Here is an 18,806-nt window from a genome sequence, read left to right on the forward strand (position 1 = left end):
ATGGAAGCGGGTACGGAATAAAAATCAGATGAATCACCGTTTTTCAGTGCGTATTTCTTTCTCACATCGTCATTTCTGAGGAACCCGTGGCCGAGGGCTAAGATAAATCAGAGTTCAGGCAACTAAAATGACCGCGGTGCCCTACAGTGTCAACCTAGTGCGTCGCTTGTGCCTGCTTCTAGCCAGTGTCTCACCTCACTCACCACTAATTTTCTTCAAGTCTGTTTCGAAGTCGAAAGAAGGGAACCAAGCGCCTCAGGCCGGAAACCTAGAATGCCAAATGCTCCCTTGTTTGAAGGCAGCATTCGAGGCAATAAGATGTCTGCCTACAACTCGAGCTCACCAGGCGTGCTCGCTTGTGTTTGATGTTTAGCGGTGAAACGGATCTAACCAGTTCAACGGGATTACACGCTGCCGTCATGTGTGCCACACGAGAAGAAGCATGGCTGCGCACGCCATGCGCTGATCAGAGACTTGCCGATCTCTGCTTGCCGAAAACGACAAAAGCGGTGCGCTTTCCTCGGCGGATGCCCCTACATTCCATTTTCCAAAGAAGTGCGCCACACAGAAAAAAGATGCACTTTGCCGCGTAGTTGTCTTGGGTTTTGGGGGGTCGAGTGTCTGGTGGTGTATCCAGCAGCGCTTCTTTCTATTTTGTCGGTGGGCGAATACCGGTCCAACCGAGCTGTGTGACGGGCGATTGTTCCCGTGTTTTTTCTAACGATTGAGACTGAAGGCTTTTCGAGTCCTTTTCACGAGTCCATGGTCAGCCAATTTGAAGGCGAGGAGCGAGGAAAACGGGAGAAAGACGTACGGAACAAACACCGGCAACCTCTTTTTCCTCACACCCTCAAAGGGTTTGTTTTTAACGACAGCCAAACCTCCAGAGAGGTCTCAGAAGGCAAACCTTTCGAGCATTCTCTTTTGCAGGCTACCCGTTCAGCTTTCCTTCTGTATCTATCTATTCCTCCTACACCTCTGCGCGCTCGTGAATTCAAGGGGTTCACTGCACAGAGACGCTTGTTCTCCGCTTCGCTTCAGGAACCACGAATCCCAACTGCATGCACGACGAGACTCGGAGAAGGCTTGTTACTCCTGCCTTCTCGTCTTGTCCTGTGGTGGAAATAAACAGACACCGCGCACTCCGACATGTCCTCTCTCCATTGCGTTTGCCGTTAAAAACCCTCACGTCCGTTCGCTCCCCCTTTACTCCTCAGCATTGAGAATGTAGGTGAGCCCACATCGACCGCAGTAGGTACGGTTCTTGTGCGCAGCCATGAAGACGCCAGCGCCGCAAGTCTCGCGCGGACACTCCTTGCGCAGACGAGTCACCTTGTCATTTCCGTCAACTTTGTAGAACTTCAACACCGCAAGCTTAACCTTCTTCTTCTTGTGCTTTTGCTTCTTCGGCTTTGTGTACGTCTTCTTCTTACGCTTCTTGCCTGCACCCAGCAGTTCGAGCGACTGATACAGGGTGGACTCCTGCAGACGCCATTCGGTCACACAGTCGAAACAACGGAAAAATAAAGACACAAAACAAGAAAACCCCTGAAACGCGACGCAAACGCACGCACACCGGGCACCGAGCGACAATGGAACACGGAAAAAAACTGCGACAGCACACAACACGCGCCACCCATTTCAGAAGCCGTTTTTCTCCTCCGCGCACGCAAACGAGAAAGTAGTCAGAAAACTCGACACAGCCACACACGAGATAGCTAGCCCACAAAAACGATACTCTTTTCATACACTGCGGCAAAAAACGGTGGACAACCGGGCCCGGACGGCTAGGCCGCACTCGCAACGAACGAAGCAAGGCGAGCAAAACGTGCCAGGTTGAATGAGGGTGAAAGGAGGCGAATCAGAATTGAATTTAGCGAAAAAGATGATATGCTCCTCACAAGCAGTCGGATGTCCCTATCTGCTGTCATCACAGAGCACTCCTTTCTCTTTCATCCGCCCCATACACCAGCCACCGACCCTGTTGGGTGCACGCGGAAACACGAAAAGCGCTGCGTACGCAAATTCATACTCTCATCTGAAATTAAGCAATGTCCACGTTCAAACATACAAACATCTGACGGCACACATATATGTATCTAGATAGGTATGTCGATCCACACGCGATGAAGGCCAAAGAATCGATCGCTCAGAGTGCCAGGGGCTGTTTGCCTTGATTAAAAAAGTCATCACCCCGTCTGCGCCGACTCACCTCCTCAACACCGAGCTCGCCAAGAGTCTCGTCGTCCTCCAGAGCATGAAGACCGTAGCACAGTCGCTGGTCATCCGCCTCGATGCCTGTGTAGAGACACGAGAGCCACGCGCAACGCACCCCGATGCAAGAAAGAACATCCACGGGGTATGCTCTTACACACATTACGTGGATGCGTTCATTTCTGCAGCTGGTTCGGTCGGGGAGCCGACGTGTGCGGCAGGGGTTTACGGCCGCACAGTAGTCCCCCTCTACTCGAGGCCAGCACACTCAATTTCCGACGCTCTCGCGAAGCCTACGCCACGCCCACGGGCGAGAACAAGAGAACATGCAGATGTTCATTTCTCGTTTCCCTCGCCTCTACAGAAAGTGTGGCGCCTCTGTGACGCATCGGCGCTTCTCCCCGCCCCCGCGGGTGAAGACACTGTACAGGTATAGGCAGAAACTCCGTAGATTCGTGACAAGGTAAAGGTTGACATTTGCGCTTCTGTATACGAATAAACGCGGATCTTTAAACAGTCCTCTCTCGCTCGTGTGCTCGAGCATCCAACCGGGCTGAGTGCATGCCATCCCCCCAGCCTCGCGACTCTGCCACGCCCACACGCTCTGGCCGGTCCCCGCGGGCGGGAAAGAAGCCGCTTATTGCAGAAGAACCACAAAAGCGAGTTTCACTCTCTCCAGAGCTCCGCGACACCACTTTGTTGAGACAGAAAGGTCCCCGGAAGCCGCGTGGTATCCTCAGTTCGACGAGGTTTGTGGGGGCGGCGGCGCCTACGCGAGGCCGCGGTTGTGTGTCTTGGAGAGGAGAGGAAAAAAGGGAGAGAAAACGCATGGATTTGTGCACACTCGTAGCCGCAGTGGCGCTGTTTCGTTGGCAGAGAAGAGACGGGAGACCACGAAGGAGCAGGAAAGGTGAAAAGAAAGCGGACAGGAATCCCCGACTCGACCTTTCCGTCCCGTACCTTGGCGCGCCTGGAGTTGCTCCTTCACATCACGGATAGTCGAGGTCGGAGCGACCTCGAGGGCGAGGGTGTCGCCGCCGACAGAGAGGACAAAGATTTGCATTTTTATCTTTCTTTTTCAGACTTTTTGGAGAAAAAAGTGAGAAAGAAAGAAAGCACAGCAAAACATGCACGGCGAGGCGCTGCCCCACAAATACACCGGCACCAGAACTCCACGAGAGAGGACGGTCCTACTGAAATTCGCACAGCAGCCGCGCCACGTTTCGCCACGTTTCGCGATATTAGCCGCCTCTGTGATGCCGAACACACTTTCCCGCCGCAAAGCTCTCGCAAGAGTTCTAGGCACCGCGTGAAAAACGCTCCTCATATATAAGCGCGACCTTTTCTCCCCCTCTGGTCACGCGGCGCCTTGCTGTTCAAGCCAGCGAAAGAGATACACTCCGGCGTTCACAGGCGAATGGAGGCGGGCGATAGGAGAGGAAACGAAAAAAAAACCGAAAAACATGCCACATGCATGTCGTTGCGCATTAATGTGTAAACTTTCCGTGTGTGTAGAACAAACGAGGCTTCCTGTTTGTTTGGACTCGACCCCTTTCCCCTGCTTTCCGAAACTATCGCAAACGCTCATGGACTAGCGCTTTTCACAACTCCGCCCCGATATCTTTGTGTTGTAATAGCGAGACGCATTGTTTGTCTTTCTTCGCTGCCTTGAGAGCTAAAAGAGCCAAAAGATTGTGGTCTAGTGTTGCCGTTCCTCTCAAAAGTCGCGTTCCTCATTTCACGCCGTGCTGCGTTATTCGGATTCCTTCTCCTTCACGTAAAAACCACGCTTTTTCTCCCAAGATTTCAAACCCTTGTCCCTTTTGTTGTTTTTACCTGGTCTAAAACGATACATCTGTGTGTGCCGCCTTCCTTCACTCTCGTTGCCATGCACGGTAGAGAACGCGTATGTGTCTATACAGCCTCGGTCCCTTTCCCCTTCTTCCGCCTAACCCCCAAAATCCTGGCATCTACATCTCATAATATTCTTGTTTGTAAATGAGTATTTCGAAACCGCGTTAGTCGGACTCTATATCGCACAGGCGGGGCTGAGAGAAACTTCCTTTTCACGATCGGCTCTTGAAGCTATTCCGAGCCGCCGACGACCTGCAGTTCTGCCTACAACCCCGCGATTTCTCTGCTGTTTGTAGTCCCCTTTTCCAGTTTTTCCCGTTCCGTTGTCACAGTAATCGGAGAACCCTGACAAATGTCGCGTTTCCTGTAAATCTCTCCTCGAGCTCGCGACTCATATCTGTTTCCTGACTCGTTTCACTGCTGATTCTTCGCCTAGTCTCTCGCCTCTGAGTCGCATTCGTCGAGCGCGAACAACACTGTCCATTAGCGTGCTCTGCCTGTTGTGTACTCTTACTCGTTTTGAAAAATCCGTTTCCTCCGCTGCCAGCCGGGTGTCTGCACACAGTTACGTTTTCTCCTGGTGGGCCGCGGCGCCGCACAGCTGCCTCTTTTTGGCCGTAGTCACCTCGCTTCTTGCTTCCGACCTCTTTTCCCCTCGGTCCCTTTGCGTCTGTCTAACTTGTCGCAAAAATGCACGACACGACGCTTCGCCGGGGTAAGTTCCTGCTGGTGGGCAAGGGAGAACGGCGAGATCTCGAAGTTAGCCTGGACCTCGGTGCTTTCGATGTTCACACGAGCGCAGCCGCGCAAAATTCGGCGGAAACGCCGTAGACATACTTTTTATAACAGCGGACATGTGGCATCTGTCGAGCGCGTCCGAAATCAAGCGCATGTCACAGAGCCGAGGAAACAAAGCAATAGTCCCCGGTAGTTCGTATGGCGCCCCAGACCGGTCTACGTCGCTGTATTTCCGTGTCCCTCTACACATGTGGAGACGCATACACATTCGTTCATCTATGTATGAATATGCGTGAGTCTAGCAGATATGTATGTGACAGTTTTGCTGGAGTGGAGTCGGTATCAAACCGTAAACGGAACGGCGAGTGCAGCCTCGGGTTTTCTATCCAAAGCCGCTGTGCCTGCGGAGTCTCCGACGACTTCGCGCCTGCAGCTACATGTGTCGTTGCGACTCGGCATGCGCACCCACCCAGGAAGGCTCTTCTGTGTGGGCTCTGCTACGCTGTTCCAGAGAAAAGACAGTGACGCTGCTCTGGGATGCCACATCCGTATCAAAGGTTATAGCTGCGTATGCGTCTCTACTGCACATCTCTAAGGAGGCACCACGCATTGCTGATTCTTTTCTGTTTCTGCTGCGCATTAGGCCTCTTTGTCGCTATTTTCCTTTTCGTCTTCTTGGGCGCCTTCGTCACGCTGGACGCCTACCGGTACATGTGGTAAGTTCTCAGGACGCGCGTCCGTGCAGTTATCTGGCGTGTGTGGCTGCATGCCGATGATTGCGTGAGGGCGTGGTTTGTGACGGGTGCGCGTTCGGCGGAGTTGTGGTCCCAAGGCAAAAGGTTGGCACGTGATGTCGTGCTGCGGAGCCCCGGTGCCGACAGGTTTTGCTCACAAAACAAGACGCCACAACTCGAGACGCTATCCGCCTTGTGGAGGCGTGGTGAAACGCGAACAGGGGAACACTAGCAACGTGAGAAGAAGCGCTATGTAGAGATACATGGGCGTCGAGCCTGTGTGATGTTTGTGTTCCAGGATGTTCTTGTCCATCATCTTCGGAGTCGTCATCTTCACGGACTGTGTTTTCTTCAACGAAGGCGACTTCCTCTACGATCCCTTTTACAGGTAAGCGTGCCGGCGGCTGCTTGCGTTGGGGGCGGTCGCCCCTGTGTGTTTTGTACTTTGGAATTCTCGAAACAGACTGAACAGAGCGGCGTGTGTTCAGCTTTGTTTTGGCCATTTGAGCGCGCGGACAGGATGACCTTCTTCGCTCTACGAGCCACCTTTTGAGTCGAGGAAAACGGGAAGTCTGTGGATTCGCTAACGCTTTCCGTGAAACCAGAGGGCCGGCGGAACCTTTCTTTGCGTGCGGCAAATGTTGCCGAGACGTGAAGGTGTCTGATCGTGGCAGTCCATTGCATCCGGATGTGATCCCCAGAACGGCGCGATTCCTCGCTTCCCCTTCTTGCGCGCTCGACGGACTCGCCTAGGGGCGCTCGTCTGTTTGGCGCATTCGCCTCTGGAAGCGCAAGACGTGTGCTGTTTTAGAGGCAGGTGCGTGAGGGAATGAGGCTGTATCTGCTTTGAGTCACATCGTGACTGTTGCCTGTGTGCTCTTTCCTTGACGTGTGCGCAGCAACTGGCTCGAGAAGACTTCTCCGCAGTACTGAGGTGCGGAGCGAGGAGCCGAGTCGCAAACGGGAGAGTTGAGTCCGGAGACTTGACGAGCCTCGCGAGTTGCGCGGTCTTTCTCCCCTATTACCCAGATGGAAGCTTCCATCTACGCCGAGTTCCACGGCTGAGGTGTACCTCGAGCGCCTCCAGTGTGTGACTGAAGTCGCCCGTCAGGATGTACCGCATGCAGCTCGGGGATACCGAACAACTGGTAGGCTGGTTCGGATAGGCCGTTCTGGATGTGGCTTTCTTTGTTGACTCGAGATGTAGCGAAAAAACCGGGACGTGGAGCAAGGCAAAATGTGTCTCGCCTCGAGGCTGCAACACCTAGATCTCCCATGCTGACGCGGAGGGTTGAGAAGTCGCCCCAACACGGATTGCTCCGGTCTTATTTTGGCGAAGGGGGAGGGCGGTGTCGCTTCGCTCAAGCGCTGTGGTTTTGGTTAACTTTTCTTCGAAATGCGTAGGGGAGAGTGGTGGGAGATTTTGCCTGAAGGGCGAGGGCCCCAGGCGAAGGAAAACCCAGTGTGTGCGAAATGACATGGGCAGCATTTTTCGCGCGGATGAGAATCGCGTGCTTCTGACGCACATTGCTCGACAGCAACTAGTTGCCCTTAGCCATCCTGGACTTCAGCTGCCTCTTCGTTGGCGACAGCTCCATCGCTGGTGGTGTCGAAGAATTTTTGACAGCCTCGTTAGAGGTCTAAGCAATGAACGGTGTTTTGGCACTTTGTACACCCGTATGTATGTTACGTACTTAAAACTAAATATTCAGGCGAATGGCCACACGCCCCTACTTCCGCGCCACGTAGTTCCTGGTGAACGTTTTGCAGTTTGAAAAGGAGTTCCGATGAAAAACCCAAGAAAACGAGGAAGAACGACAAAGCGCGCCCGAATGTCTTCATGCTGCATGGAAAAATCACGCGGGGTGGAACATCCGGGACAAAATGAGTGCGTAGCAAAAGTGGAAACGGCTATTAACGACATAGGAGAAAACGATTGACGGTTTGGGATTTTCGGGGACACTAAGGCAATCCTTCGCTGCCCGAAGCTCATCCTGTCGTATGCGAAACAGGGTCTAGCAATCCACTCAGGTAAAACGCAGGTAGACGGACACATGGCAAAAAATCGATTGGAGAAACTTTGTTCTTGGACAGTTTCCGACGTCACCAGCCGATCCGCATCATGTGGCCAATGTCCAATACTGATCCCTGAAAAAACACAATGTGCAGTCATGACGCTGCCGTTGGGCCTTCGAATGGACAACCATCACTGTAGCGACACCCGACGGGGCTCAGCATGTGCATTCGTTAAGCATCCGCACGTGAACATTGCTACGAATGCCTGACTGGTTGTGGCGTAGGGCACGTAGATTCCACGCGGGCACACTTGCATGTAACCGCTTGCTAATGATATCTGGTGGGGTGCCGTCGCTGTTGCACAAAATGCGTTTTCTGCAACGCCGTCAGAAACCAAACACTGTTTGTACCACGCTGGCGATGCTAGCTGAAGGGTGGCGTAGCTGTGAATGATTGGAATGGCCGCTCGGTCATGCTCATGCCTCGAAAGGAAACACATGAGCCGAGGCCTTTTCACGACGCTTCTACGCAACTTACCTTGATACACGTTTTCGAATCGGCATACAGACGATAGGGCTTTTCCAAACGAGGCTCCGGATCGAACCAGAGCATTCTGTGTGCGCACAGCAGAAGAGAAGGCATATTCCGCGACTATATACACAGAGACCATGGTCTTTCGTGAAGGTTTCCTTGGGGATGCGCACGGCTAAAGTTCAGCAGATGTGCACCAGAGAACCGTTCTCAACATTCCTCATGCCGCGCCGCTGGAATGGAAACAGCCACGCGCATATATATATATATATAGTTGGTTCGAGTTTAATTCTCTGGAGCAAAAACAAGCGGCAATGTCAGTAAAAGCGCCGTGAAAGTCTCGAGCCGCCAGGACCGTGGCTCTCGTAGCAAAGCTTACCTTTCAAGATCCAGCCATTCGCTCTGTGTGAGGTTGCAGGCTTCCTCGGCGCCTCCTACCAGCCCTGCCTTCACCTTTCTTGACGGAATCCAAGTCTTAGCCGAGGAGTTGAACGCCTTGTTCCGGAGCAGAAATGGACGAGGAGGGTTGGGGAAGATAAAGGGTTCCCATGCAGTTTGAGGGATCCCCAGCGAGCTCGACGAATATTTGGCTGCAGCAAGGGATAACGCAGTTTCTTCCGCTTTGAATGGAACCATCGCGAGTAGCATTGCTGCGCGAGAAGCAAGGGGACTCCCTCACGACGTCAGTTGGCCCCTGCCTCTTTCGGAAACGCTTGCTTGTATTAAAATACGCCTCCCCACCGGTGGTGCACCCTTCCAACTTCCGCATATGGTGTCACTTTTAAAACCAGTATTAAGTCGGTTCAGTATATCGTTGGGGTACGACAGCAACAGAACGGCTGACAGGGGAGATGTTCGCACACCTGTGAGACGGCCTTCCACGACGGAGCTCATAATTGTATTCAGACAAGGGAGGACGCAAAGGACAGAGTGGTCAGTCACCGAAGCCTAACTTTCTTTTCCGGGTTGACTCTTGTCACAGTGAACGTTCGCGTCCAAGAAATGGAAAGAAACGGCCTTACCTGATCCAGGCGGCAGCTGAAAAGAGTCCCGTTGGCTGACGCACGCTTCACCTGGCAGCCAGTCTGATGACCGCAAAGGCCTAACGTATTGGTGATGGAGCGCGAAGATGAGCCAATCATTGGATTGTGTGAAAGCGCATCGCTCCTGGAACGTCGCAAAAGCAACAAACATGCAAGGATCAGAAGCGGTGAGGCGGCGGCTCCAGCTGCGGAGCGTGGAAAAACGAACCAGCGACGAGGCATCTGTGCCTAGCTTTTAAGAATGGCGCCTGACGCGAGATGCTCTTGCTGCATACACCGTATCTAAACACGGCAACTGAGCGGTCAGCGCGGAACAGCGAGCCCTGCGAACCCCTCGGTGGAGAGACGTACCTGATTCGAGCGGCTATGGACGGGGTTAACTATCCTTCGATGAAGCCACTCGCCGTTCCACACGCGGGGATCGCTTGGTTTGAAAGATTTTCCGTCCATTACGGGAACCCGATAGTCCCCTGGTTCATCGCCCAGCTCGTCTCCATCACCAACATCCAGTTCGGGCTCCAGAACCTCCTGGGGCGGCTCCGACCAGGCCGTGTCGAGTTTCTTTGTAGACGCTGATTCTGCAAGGCGTGCCGTTTTCTGTCGCTCAATCGGTTGTTGCCGGGATAGAACTGCCGTTTCACTCCGCAGTTTCTCTATCCAGGCCTTCGTCCCCGTGTCGTCTTTCCTCGACTGATGAGCGGGCGCGCCCACCGACGCGGACTCGGATGGCGCGAGCCCCGATTTCGACTTCAGTAGACCTGCTGCTTGTTTCAGTCCCCCCTCCCCGAGGGAGAGAGTTGTTTTCGAGACGTAGACGCCTCCCATCTTATCGCCAGCACTAAGTCGTTCGTCCTTCGCTCTCGGAGAAGACGGTGTCTCCCGGTCTGACTCCTTCGGCAGAGACGTTCCTACCGCATCATTAACTTTCCGTCTCGACATTGTCGCAGCCCGTCCAAGAGGCTGCTGAGCAAAGCTGGACGCAACTTTACTTTCCCCCAAGCCAGCAACAGAGAGCCCTGGACGGATTTCCGGCTGTTTTCCAAGAATATCGCCCACCGCGAGTCGGGTAGGGGTCCGCGAAACTGCGGGAGCAGTCTGCGCAGTGGCAGAAGAGGCAAAGGAGGAGCTGTGATTCATGGTGGACACCCTGAGAACGAACAGGACTTCCTTCGGCGCAGCTCTCCAAACGAAGCGGTCCGATTGCAGAACTGGGCTGTCACAATACTGCAATATTCACCCCCGAGTCCACGGGAATCGGCGACCAGCTGAAAGTCTGAAGCCTCGGAGACTTGCCTTGTTAAAAATCACCTTGATCTCCGGGACTGAAGGTATTTCCTGGTGGTGTGCCCGACAGGCTGAGACTCGCGGGACTTGCCAGGAACACAAGTACGGCCGCCCACGTAGGGTTTTAGGCTCTCAGCAACCGCTGAGCGCTAACAAAGCTGACGAACGAGTAAGTGCGTGAACTAGATCTCCGAGACTAGTATATCGGCCGCCGGGGGAAGGTTTTTTTTAATCCTGGCGGATCCAGCTCTAAGGTACGTTCACGGGCTGGTTGCAAAAGAAACTCAACAGAGACTCTGTCACCAGTCCCGCTTGAAAAAGGGAACATGCACGTACTCCCTCTCAGACCGTCGCCCTGGCAAAAGCGCTGGAAGGAAACAACTCTCCAGAAAAAGAAAGATGGAGAAACTTCCAATCCCAGATGCGATCCTTTCCGCGGTTTTAAGCGACTCGCCAGGTGGTATGTCACGGGCGTTCTGCCAAGACCGCCAGCCTACCCCTGGAACGACGGCGAAACAAACTGTCCCGGATCCTTCCGCATAAACGGTTCCTTGGAGAAGTATCTCCTTCGCAAAGAAATGCTGGGTAGGGCTGTCAGCAGGACCGCTTCTCTCAAGAAATATCGCTGCAAATCCCTAGCATAAGACACCACTGTACCGCCCATTGAAGCCTCTCATCGTGAAGACACAACCCGCTCGACGAGCGTTAGCTTGCAAGGTCGACGCTGGGACAGCGGTGTTGCGCAGCCAAAACGGAAGATGCTAGTAGAGACAAATGCAGCCTGGCAGGTTGGAAAGGCAAGTAGAAAAAAGTAGAAACTTTTCTCCAACCTGCTGCACAGACAAGTGGGAAGAGTTCTTTTCGAAAAATTCATTCACTCTACGTGGTCTGCTCCTCGCTTGCCGAACCCGGGAGTGGCTCTGAGAGTGGCAACAGCCCGTTGCTGGCGACTGCAAGTTCCCGCTGGCTTTCTCCGTGTTCCAGATGGTTCTCCGCGATACCAGTGGAGAGAGAAGGCGAGTCCGATTTGACTGCACAGAGTAGCGCTTGCTAGTCGGGAAGGATTGGGGCGAGGTTCTGTCGCCTTTCGTTCAGCACAGACGGACTCAAGATTAGCCCCTGGCTCTATACCACACTGGTCGTCAATGGTTCTATGGGCCAGAGCAGCACGTACCCCGTATGCCGGTAACGTCGAGTTCGCGGCAGAAGATGCGCTCCATCAACGCATGCGAACAAGTTCTATTACTGTGGAGCCGCATATTTACTAGCGCGACACCGAAAGTGCCCCCAAAGCAGGAAAAAGAGCGTTTAGGGTGCTCTTGGCTACTGGTTCCAGGCACGCGGAAAGACGCTCGTGTGGCGCGGCTCCACTCAACATAAACGCGGTCCGCTGTGTGCAAATTGCTGTAGTGTGTCGGTTTACTGAAGTTGCATGGAGAGTGACAGCCTCGTCAACGTCCAAATGATGATTCGTACGCAGACAGAAAAAAGCGTGTTCAATTGCGAGGCCGTTCGTTGTGGGCTGTTAGGAAGATCCCGTTCGAGAGCCGTCCTCGACTCAACGTACTGTTGCTTGTGACATCCGCGTCCATTGCGCGTACTGTATCTTCTCTCTGAATCGTAGCAGGCCTTTGAGTACAGGCTCATCACGAACAACCGCCAGAGGGGGACCGTAAAAAACAGACTGATGACTAGCCAAAAGGAGACGTCGTGGGATGAAGAGCAGTTGAGAGAGGCTTTCGGCAAGTGGACTCCCATCCCCTTACAGCCTGCTTCTTCTGCCTCATGTATATACTGAAATCCACTCAGAACGGCTCTACCACGTGGTGCTGCAATTGCGCCTGCACGTGTGTCTAAAGATCCCAGCAGCTGACACCAAACAGGGGAAAGGGTATCGGATATTTCGATTTTACAGAGAGATCGAGGCAGCATGGATGTGAGGATAGCTGCAAGGAATGCTTTTATTCTCCGCAGGACACGTAAGGCATGTATCTTGGGTTACGTATGGTTTATGTTTCTTCGAATCCATCGAGAGTCCTGGCTGAAACTGTTCCCTGCATGCCAGTACACGAGGCACGTGAGTCAGCTAGGCTGCTTGTCAACACACCTGAAACAGCGGCGCCGTTAAACCGGTCCCGCGCTCTCTGAGCATAGTCCAATAACATAGCCCAATGATGTAATGCCTTTTCTCTAGCTGATGCTTTATCCGAAGCTAGGCATCACAATGAATCCCAATCTCCGTCACTTAACTTCCCCGCAAAGTTCCCTGTGAGTGCGAGTGCAACAGTCGGAGCTGCTCCTCGTTCTGGGCGTAGCCGTTGACCAAAGTGGGGAAAGCCCCTTGCGCCAAACTGAGCAATTCATTCAATGCGACGGATACGTGCTGCAGCGGCACCAGAAAACATCTGAGGTTCATTCGCAGTCAGACGTGCTTGGGAAGATTAAGTCACACCTTCCGGGTATGTTGCCATGACGGGTACTACCATCAGTTTGTTTTTACTACAAGGAAAATGTGTGCACCGTCGTCACCCTCAGTGCGGTAACATCCCCCCACTGTCGACTTCACGTGCAGGTATCTGTAGGAAAACGAGGAAAGCAGATCTACACTCCACGCCGTTGATCTGGTTCGCCGTCGAACACTGAACCCTCCGCTCGTCAGCAGTCAGCAACTGGTAACGGAAGGTAGTCCCCGGCAAAATGGTTGCCTGACGAAGATGCGGGAACCTGACCGAGTCATCATACACTCACTGATGAATAAGACACCGAGATTTTTTCTGTAAACCCCTGATGTTACGCAGGCCAGTGCCATGCTGCCACGCATGCGTCCTACGCCTCTGACTCTTTGTGTTCTGAATCTGAAGCGAGCAGCAGTTCCGTTTGTGTCTGTAAAACGTGCTGGATAAACATGACAAGTTTGCCGTCAGCCTTTGCGACATTAATGGAAAGGAAAACGGGCCTTTTAAATCGAGCCGCTGCGAGCAAACACAACACAAAGCAGTGCCCAACTTCACTATGTGCATAGCAAGATGTCGAAAACGGTGGAGTCAATGAACAACAGAGTACCGGAATGTCAACATGACCGACCATTGCCAACAAACACAGCCCCGCAGGTGCAGGTGGAAATGCTAGAGGGTCTAGAGGCCCCATGAGTTTTGGAATCCACGCATGCTGACTCTCGAACGTGTTCTCTCTTTGTATATACATGTCTTCTCTGGAGCGTCGGTGTGGTTCCTCAAGGCCCTCGGTCTCTGGTGTGTGCTGCGAGGGCGGCGCCTACACCGGAAAAAAAAATACGATTTTCCAAGAGGTCGATTGACACAGGGAGACAGGCACCTGAGGTTAGCACAGAGTTTGAGAGAAATCTGCAAAGGTACCGCGTGAACTCTACCAGGTACCGCGTGAACTCTACCAGGTACCGCGTGAACGCTTGCAAGTCTTAAGGAAAAACTATGCGTCGCTTGCGTAGCTACACGGCTGACTTTAAGCGAAACGAAGCATGCACTCAAAAAGAGGCATGGCTGCTGCGGAGAGGCCGTCGGGGCTCTCTTGCGTGGGACGGTGAGGATTCTCCTTACTCAGTTTTGACGCGAGGCTACAGCTTGACCCGTCCACGTCCGAGGAGAAGAGACATGTACTAACCGCCGTGTTCCCGCATTCTCCCTGCGTGACACAAAATACTCGAAGCACCGGACACCAGATTTGCCCCTACGCGGACTGTTCCCACCGAACACAAAGACCACGCGGATTCGCCAGTCGCGGGTTTTTCTTCGCAGTATCGTGTCGAGTTCGAAGTCGTCAGTGGTTCAGCCGACAGCTCTACGAAACCACATGCCAGTGCACGCGGTGTGAGCAAAAAAAGGCTAACGCGGCCGTTCAGACGGTGATGGCAGTCGCGCTTTGCCGAATCTGTGGGATTTCAACGCAGGTCGGTGGGCACAGCGAAAGTACAAAAGTACTACTTTTCAGAACTTCGCCTCTCTATGATCGCTCTCCATGATCGCATCGCTCCGTCGTTTTCTCCTAGTTAACGGCCCTTCCGTGACGCCGGAGCACTCACCTTGAGATTGCTGGGAAAGGCTGCCTCCAGGTCTTCGAGAACTTCTTTTTGGTCACCGACCCAAATCCACATTGCGTTGTTCATGAGAATAAACAGGAATCGGAGGACAAGCGTGCGCATGTACGTGCACCGAAGACGGTAAACAGAGAACGGTCCGCACCGCGTCGCCAAACTCAACTTCCCTATCACGCCGTCGGTGTCCGGAGAGAACTTTTGCAGGCCGCCCATTGTCTCTGTTTGGAGTGTGCTGCGTGCCTCGAGGGCGCTTCCCTCCGGTGACTGGGTATTCCGTCGAGACGTTTCGCGCCTCGCTTCGTGACAGTCTGTGACACGACCGGGATGCCCGCCGGCGCGTTGGACGGCCTCTCGCGCCTCTGCGCCTCCCTCGCTGTGCCCGTGGATTCCCAGAGAGACAGGAGGAGGTTGAGCAGGTTCCGCCGGTGGCGTGGCAGCTTCTCGAGCTGGACTCATGCTGAGCGCTACGGAGCGCAGAGAGACAAACCCGCGAATCGAAGCGAATGCCGCCGCAGAAGCCGTCGGGGCGACAGCTCCAAATTCGACGAGGAGAGTTGGGAGCGACAGAGCCTGGCGGCTTTGGCTTTCGGACACGGATTCCAGGAGCACACAAAGCTTCTCGCTCGACTGCGTCAAACAACCCCCTGTGTGGAGTGAAAACGATTTCTGGGAAAAACGCGTCGCGCGTCACAGGCATAGAAATATATCCGCGGATGACACACCTGGACGGCAGCGGAGCAGTTTCGCACGAAGTACGAAATCAGCAATTGACTCTTGCAGAGCTTCGTGAAAAGAAGCTTTGGCGATCTCAACGAGAATCCTTTACCGAGCCCACGTTTGAGCCGCAGGACTCCGAAAGGTGTGCCTGGAGTCTTCTGCACGAAGCTAGACCGTATATACCGCGTGACGCTGCGATTCACATTGGACTGTAACCTGGACCCGTACACTCACCGCTATGCAGCGCGCCTCCGCATATGTGCGGCCACCGATAAATCCGGGAAAATCGATTCGTAAAAAACAGAAAACAAACCGGGAGTCTCTTCTGCAGGCCGCGAGCGTGTGAAGTCGACGAGTCCCTGCATGCAACGCCACGACGCCCGCGACACAACGCAAATTATCAACGCCAAAGAAACGGAAAATCGATTTCCACAGTGCCGCCATGCCTCGCCAAAACGTGTGCCAAACATCCAGACCTTCCTTGGAGAAGGAAGCTCTGGATGTTTCTCAGGGTGGACAGCTTTTTGTCTCCAAGGTCACCTTTTCCTGCGGAGCGCTGTCTCCAGGCCCCAGGGCAAGAGATTTCACCGGGAGGGCCCGTCGAGCCACACCACTACAGTCTTCTTGCCACATAAACCTCTTTTTGACAGAGAGGCACGCCGCCGTTCGCCGTGCCAGGGTGATCGCGTTTTAGGTGGGCACTCTGCTGAGCACAGCATTCCAAGTTTCGACGGTGTTCACAGACAGCCGATCACGTGCGGAATGTGCCATCGACGAGGCGCTATTTACACGATTTTAAATGGTAGATAGAAACGTTCAAACATGCATTTTGGGGGAGGACCCCAAAACTGCTCACCACACACAGAATCCGCCAAGGACGCAACTGGAAATTCAGCATGATGCCGAACACAAGTGCGTACGTTATCATCTGGGAACCGGTATGTACGACGATGTAGGCCGGCACGAAGGTGGCCGTGCTGTTATTGAAAAATGGAGACTTAAGTTTGCTTTAGCTTCGGACCGAAAGGGTGGAGAAGAGTACCACAGAAAGCTGTTATTCAACCACACATTGTTCGTTAGATACAGGCATTTGTTCGTGTTGTGGTCGGTCTCGTTAGATTACTGTGCGGCCCAGATTTCTGAAGAATTTCCGGATTGGCTTCGACTTCTACGAAGGTACACTTAACGCATGGAACAAGGACTTTGTCTTCAGAAGTTCCCGGGTCGTCAAGAACTAAAGTCTGGTGAGGATACATCTTTCATATGAGCTGACCTGGGACACACTGTAGGGCTGACTGACTCTCTTTTTCGCATTTGGTAAGGTCCAATAGGAGACCTCGTTAGAGACGGTGAAAACCTACCATGAAGGCACCGGTTGTGAATCCAGCAAAGCAAACAAAGAATACTTCCCTCTTTTATGGACTCCACAGTGCACTAGGCCGGAGTTACAGCGAAGCCACCCCCATCGCCGGGTCGACGTGTTGTGAAAACTGTAGTTAGTCGACTTTCAGTGTGACCTCATCAAGATAGTGTCGTATCTTTCTCAGTCGGCCAATCCGCTGTATAGTGGCATTGTAGTCGTGGAAGAGAGTAACCCCTCACTCACGAGGAGATGTGTGCCAGTGAGACAAAGAATTCTGGAACAAACAGTCTGTGTGCAACTCGTGCGGCCCTTCAATCAGCAATGTGGTGTTCACAAAGGAGATACGACATGCCCGTGCCAATTACTCTACTTTGCCTATGACATATGCTAGTTTTTGCTGTTCTTCGCTCCCATAAACGCCTGAACGGAGCACAGGAAATACGTATTCTCATACAACAAAACCGTGGCCACAAAGCATCTGCTTGTTAAAACAAGAGCATTTGTGCAAGCGAGTGTTGTTAAAGTTCTTTGAGTGCAAGGCGGTGCAAGTGCCCCGTGTAGACCACAAAAGCCTATTTTACACGTGCATATCCAGCAGCGCTTCATGGTGTCGATTTGATGACGTGGGCTGTGGGACCGGAATCGCCTTCCGCAACGATGGCAATAGAAAACTCCCTAGTCTGCCCGCAGCATTCCAAAGAGATATTTCTAGCAAGTTGAAAAGTATTTCTTTTCCATAGAAGTTCTTCAAGTCCTGCAAAGCCATCAACGTGAGTCCCTGCAACACGTCGATGGTCAGGGCCCTCTAGTATATGAAAAGGACTGTCAAGCACGCGAAAAACGAGCACAAGACGAATAACGGCATGGTAGCGTCAGGAGGAAACCAAGGCAAACAGGGAAAGAAGGAAGCGAATCCGCACGGAAGAGTTGACAGAGTTGGGTCTACAGAAATCCATCTGTGTATCTACGTTGATACGCAGTTTTATGTGCTATCCTCTTTGTTTTGCTTTCTTCTTTTTCCCCGGGCGGCCGTCACAAGAGTTTTTGAGCATCCGCCGCCGTTTTCTCTCTTCCCGTCTCCGATGCAGATACTGGGCGATATACGCAGCCGCAAATATCTGTTGCCTGCGAAACGAGAACAAGAGGACACACACACAGTGCACATCTGAATTCATTTGCTCAAATATGTGAGCTTGTACCGGCTCTTCGATTCTCGTAGCATGATTCCCAAAGTAGATGGGAAGCCGATGGATGCGGATCTCAGGATGACACTTCAGTAGGGTGCACTGTGTGGGTTGATCACCGCTCAAGATTTTTATTCTACGCATGAACCCAACCACGTCATTTGAGCATACACATACTCACAGAATAGGTAAGCTGCCTCATGAATTGGTTGACGAAAATGGATTACACTGTCTCTGACATGCAATCGGTTACTGTGATACGGCAGCCTTCACTGTCAGCGCCCAGCGTGTAGCCAGTCAGCCACCAATTCATCCCCCGAGATTGGCAACGAAAATTATTGAACTCCAAAAACTGAGCCAACACCATCTTGGCAGAACACCCATAAAAAGAAAATAAATCTGCGTTACATCGGCAGCAAAAAACACCACCGCCCCAGGTTTCAGTGCCGAACGACAACGCGACTGTGTGAGAGAAAGGAATTCGCCCTCGGCTACAGTTCGTGGATTCCAAGCGTGCACCCGACAGGTGAAACGCCAGTATTAACTAGCTTCCAGCACCTTTCCACCAGCATGTATCCTTTTCAACACGACGGGACACAAAACCGGTAAACTGACACAAGAAGACACTTCTACAAGCGGCGAGACGCGAGAAACACAGAAGAAATCCACTGCATGGTGCATAGTATACTGTATTCTTGAGATAGAGATACGCGACAACCTGCTGTCGCATTCGGAAAATACGTATGAAAAAGCTCCAAGATTCGCCCTTCACAAGACACAGTGCATTTTCACGCCACAAGCAAGATCCGATTGCGTGTTTCCTATGACACTAGGCTCTCACGGGAGAAACTCTCCCTATTCGAAGATGATACATTCGGTGCATAAGGCAAGACCAGGTAGCGACATGTCGACACGATACTCGGGATACGAAGAAGACTTCACTGCCTGTTCTTATCACAATACGTCTTATTCCATGAAAACTCCATGACAGGCTTCTCGAGCGTGAGACTATTCGCCTACAAAATAAGAAGGAATCTCCACTGCCTGCCTTTGCGC

The 18,806-nt window shown here is 52.8% G+C and overlaps 4 protein-coding genes across 4 annotated transcripts; 1 reads left to right on the forward strand and 3 right to left on the reverse strand.

Moving 5' to 3' along the window:
- Nucleotides 1-1,206: 1,206 nt before the first annotated feature.
- NCLIV_062890 (hypothetical protein) lies at nucleotides 1,207-3,277 on the reverse strand (the record flags this gene model as incomplete). Its single annotated transcript, XM_003885840.1, has 3 exons — nucleotides 1,207-1,482; nucleotides 2,213-2,298; nucleotides 3,175-3,277. 3 exons carry the CDS (start codon nucleotides 3,275-3,277, stop codon nucleotides 1,207-1,209), a joined length of 465 nt encoding a protein of 154 aa, XP_003885889.1.
- A 1,481-nt stretch (nucleotides 3,278-4,758) lies between these two features.
- On the forward strand, nucleotides 4,759-6,473 carry NCLIV_062900 (conserved hypothetical protein; the record flags this gene model as incomplete). The annotated part of the gene is made up of 4 exons (XM_003885841.1): nucleotides 4,759-4,783; nucleotides 5,450-5,522; nucleotides 5,839-5,928; nucleotides 6,440-6,473. 4 exons carry the CDS (start codon nucleotides 4,759-4,761, stop codon nucleotides 6,471-6,473), a joined length of 222 nt encoding a protein of 73 aa, XP_003885890.1.
- Nucleotides 6,474-7,643: 1,170 nt separating this feature from the next.
- Nucleotides 7,644-10,267, reverse strand: NCLIV_062910 (conserved hypothetical protein; the record flags this gene model as incomplete). The annotated part of the gene is made up of 5 exons (XM_003885842.1): nucleotides 7,644-7,688; nucleotides 8,094-8,169; nucleotides 8,467-8,677; nucleotides 9,110-9,254; nucleotides 9,482-10,267. 5 exons carry the CDS (start codon nucleotides 10,265-10,267, stop codon nucleotides 7,644-7,646), a joined length of 1,263 nt encoding a protein of 420 aa, XP_003885891.1.
- Nucleotides 10,268-14,438: 4,171 nt separating this feature from the next.
- NCLIV_062920 (conserved hypothetical protein) lies at nucleotides 14,439-14,942 on the reverse strand (the record flags this gene model as incomplete). Its single annotated transcript, XM_003885843.1, has 1 exon — nucleotides 14,439-14,942. The coding sequence occupies one exon, from the start codon at nucleotides 14,940-14,942 to the stop codon at nucleotides 14,439-14,441; it is 504 nt and encodes a 167-aa protein (XP_003885892.1).
- Between the last annotated feature and the right edge of the window lie 3,864 nt (nucleotides 14,943-18,806).

Source organism: Neospora caninum, chromosome XII, assembly GCF_000208865.1.
Source record: "Neospora caninum Liverpool complete genome, chromosome XII".
In the NCBI taxonomy this organism is placed as follows: domain Eukaryota; phylum Apicomplexa; class Conoidasida; order Eucoccidiorida; family Sarcocystidae; genus Neospora; species Neospora caninum.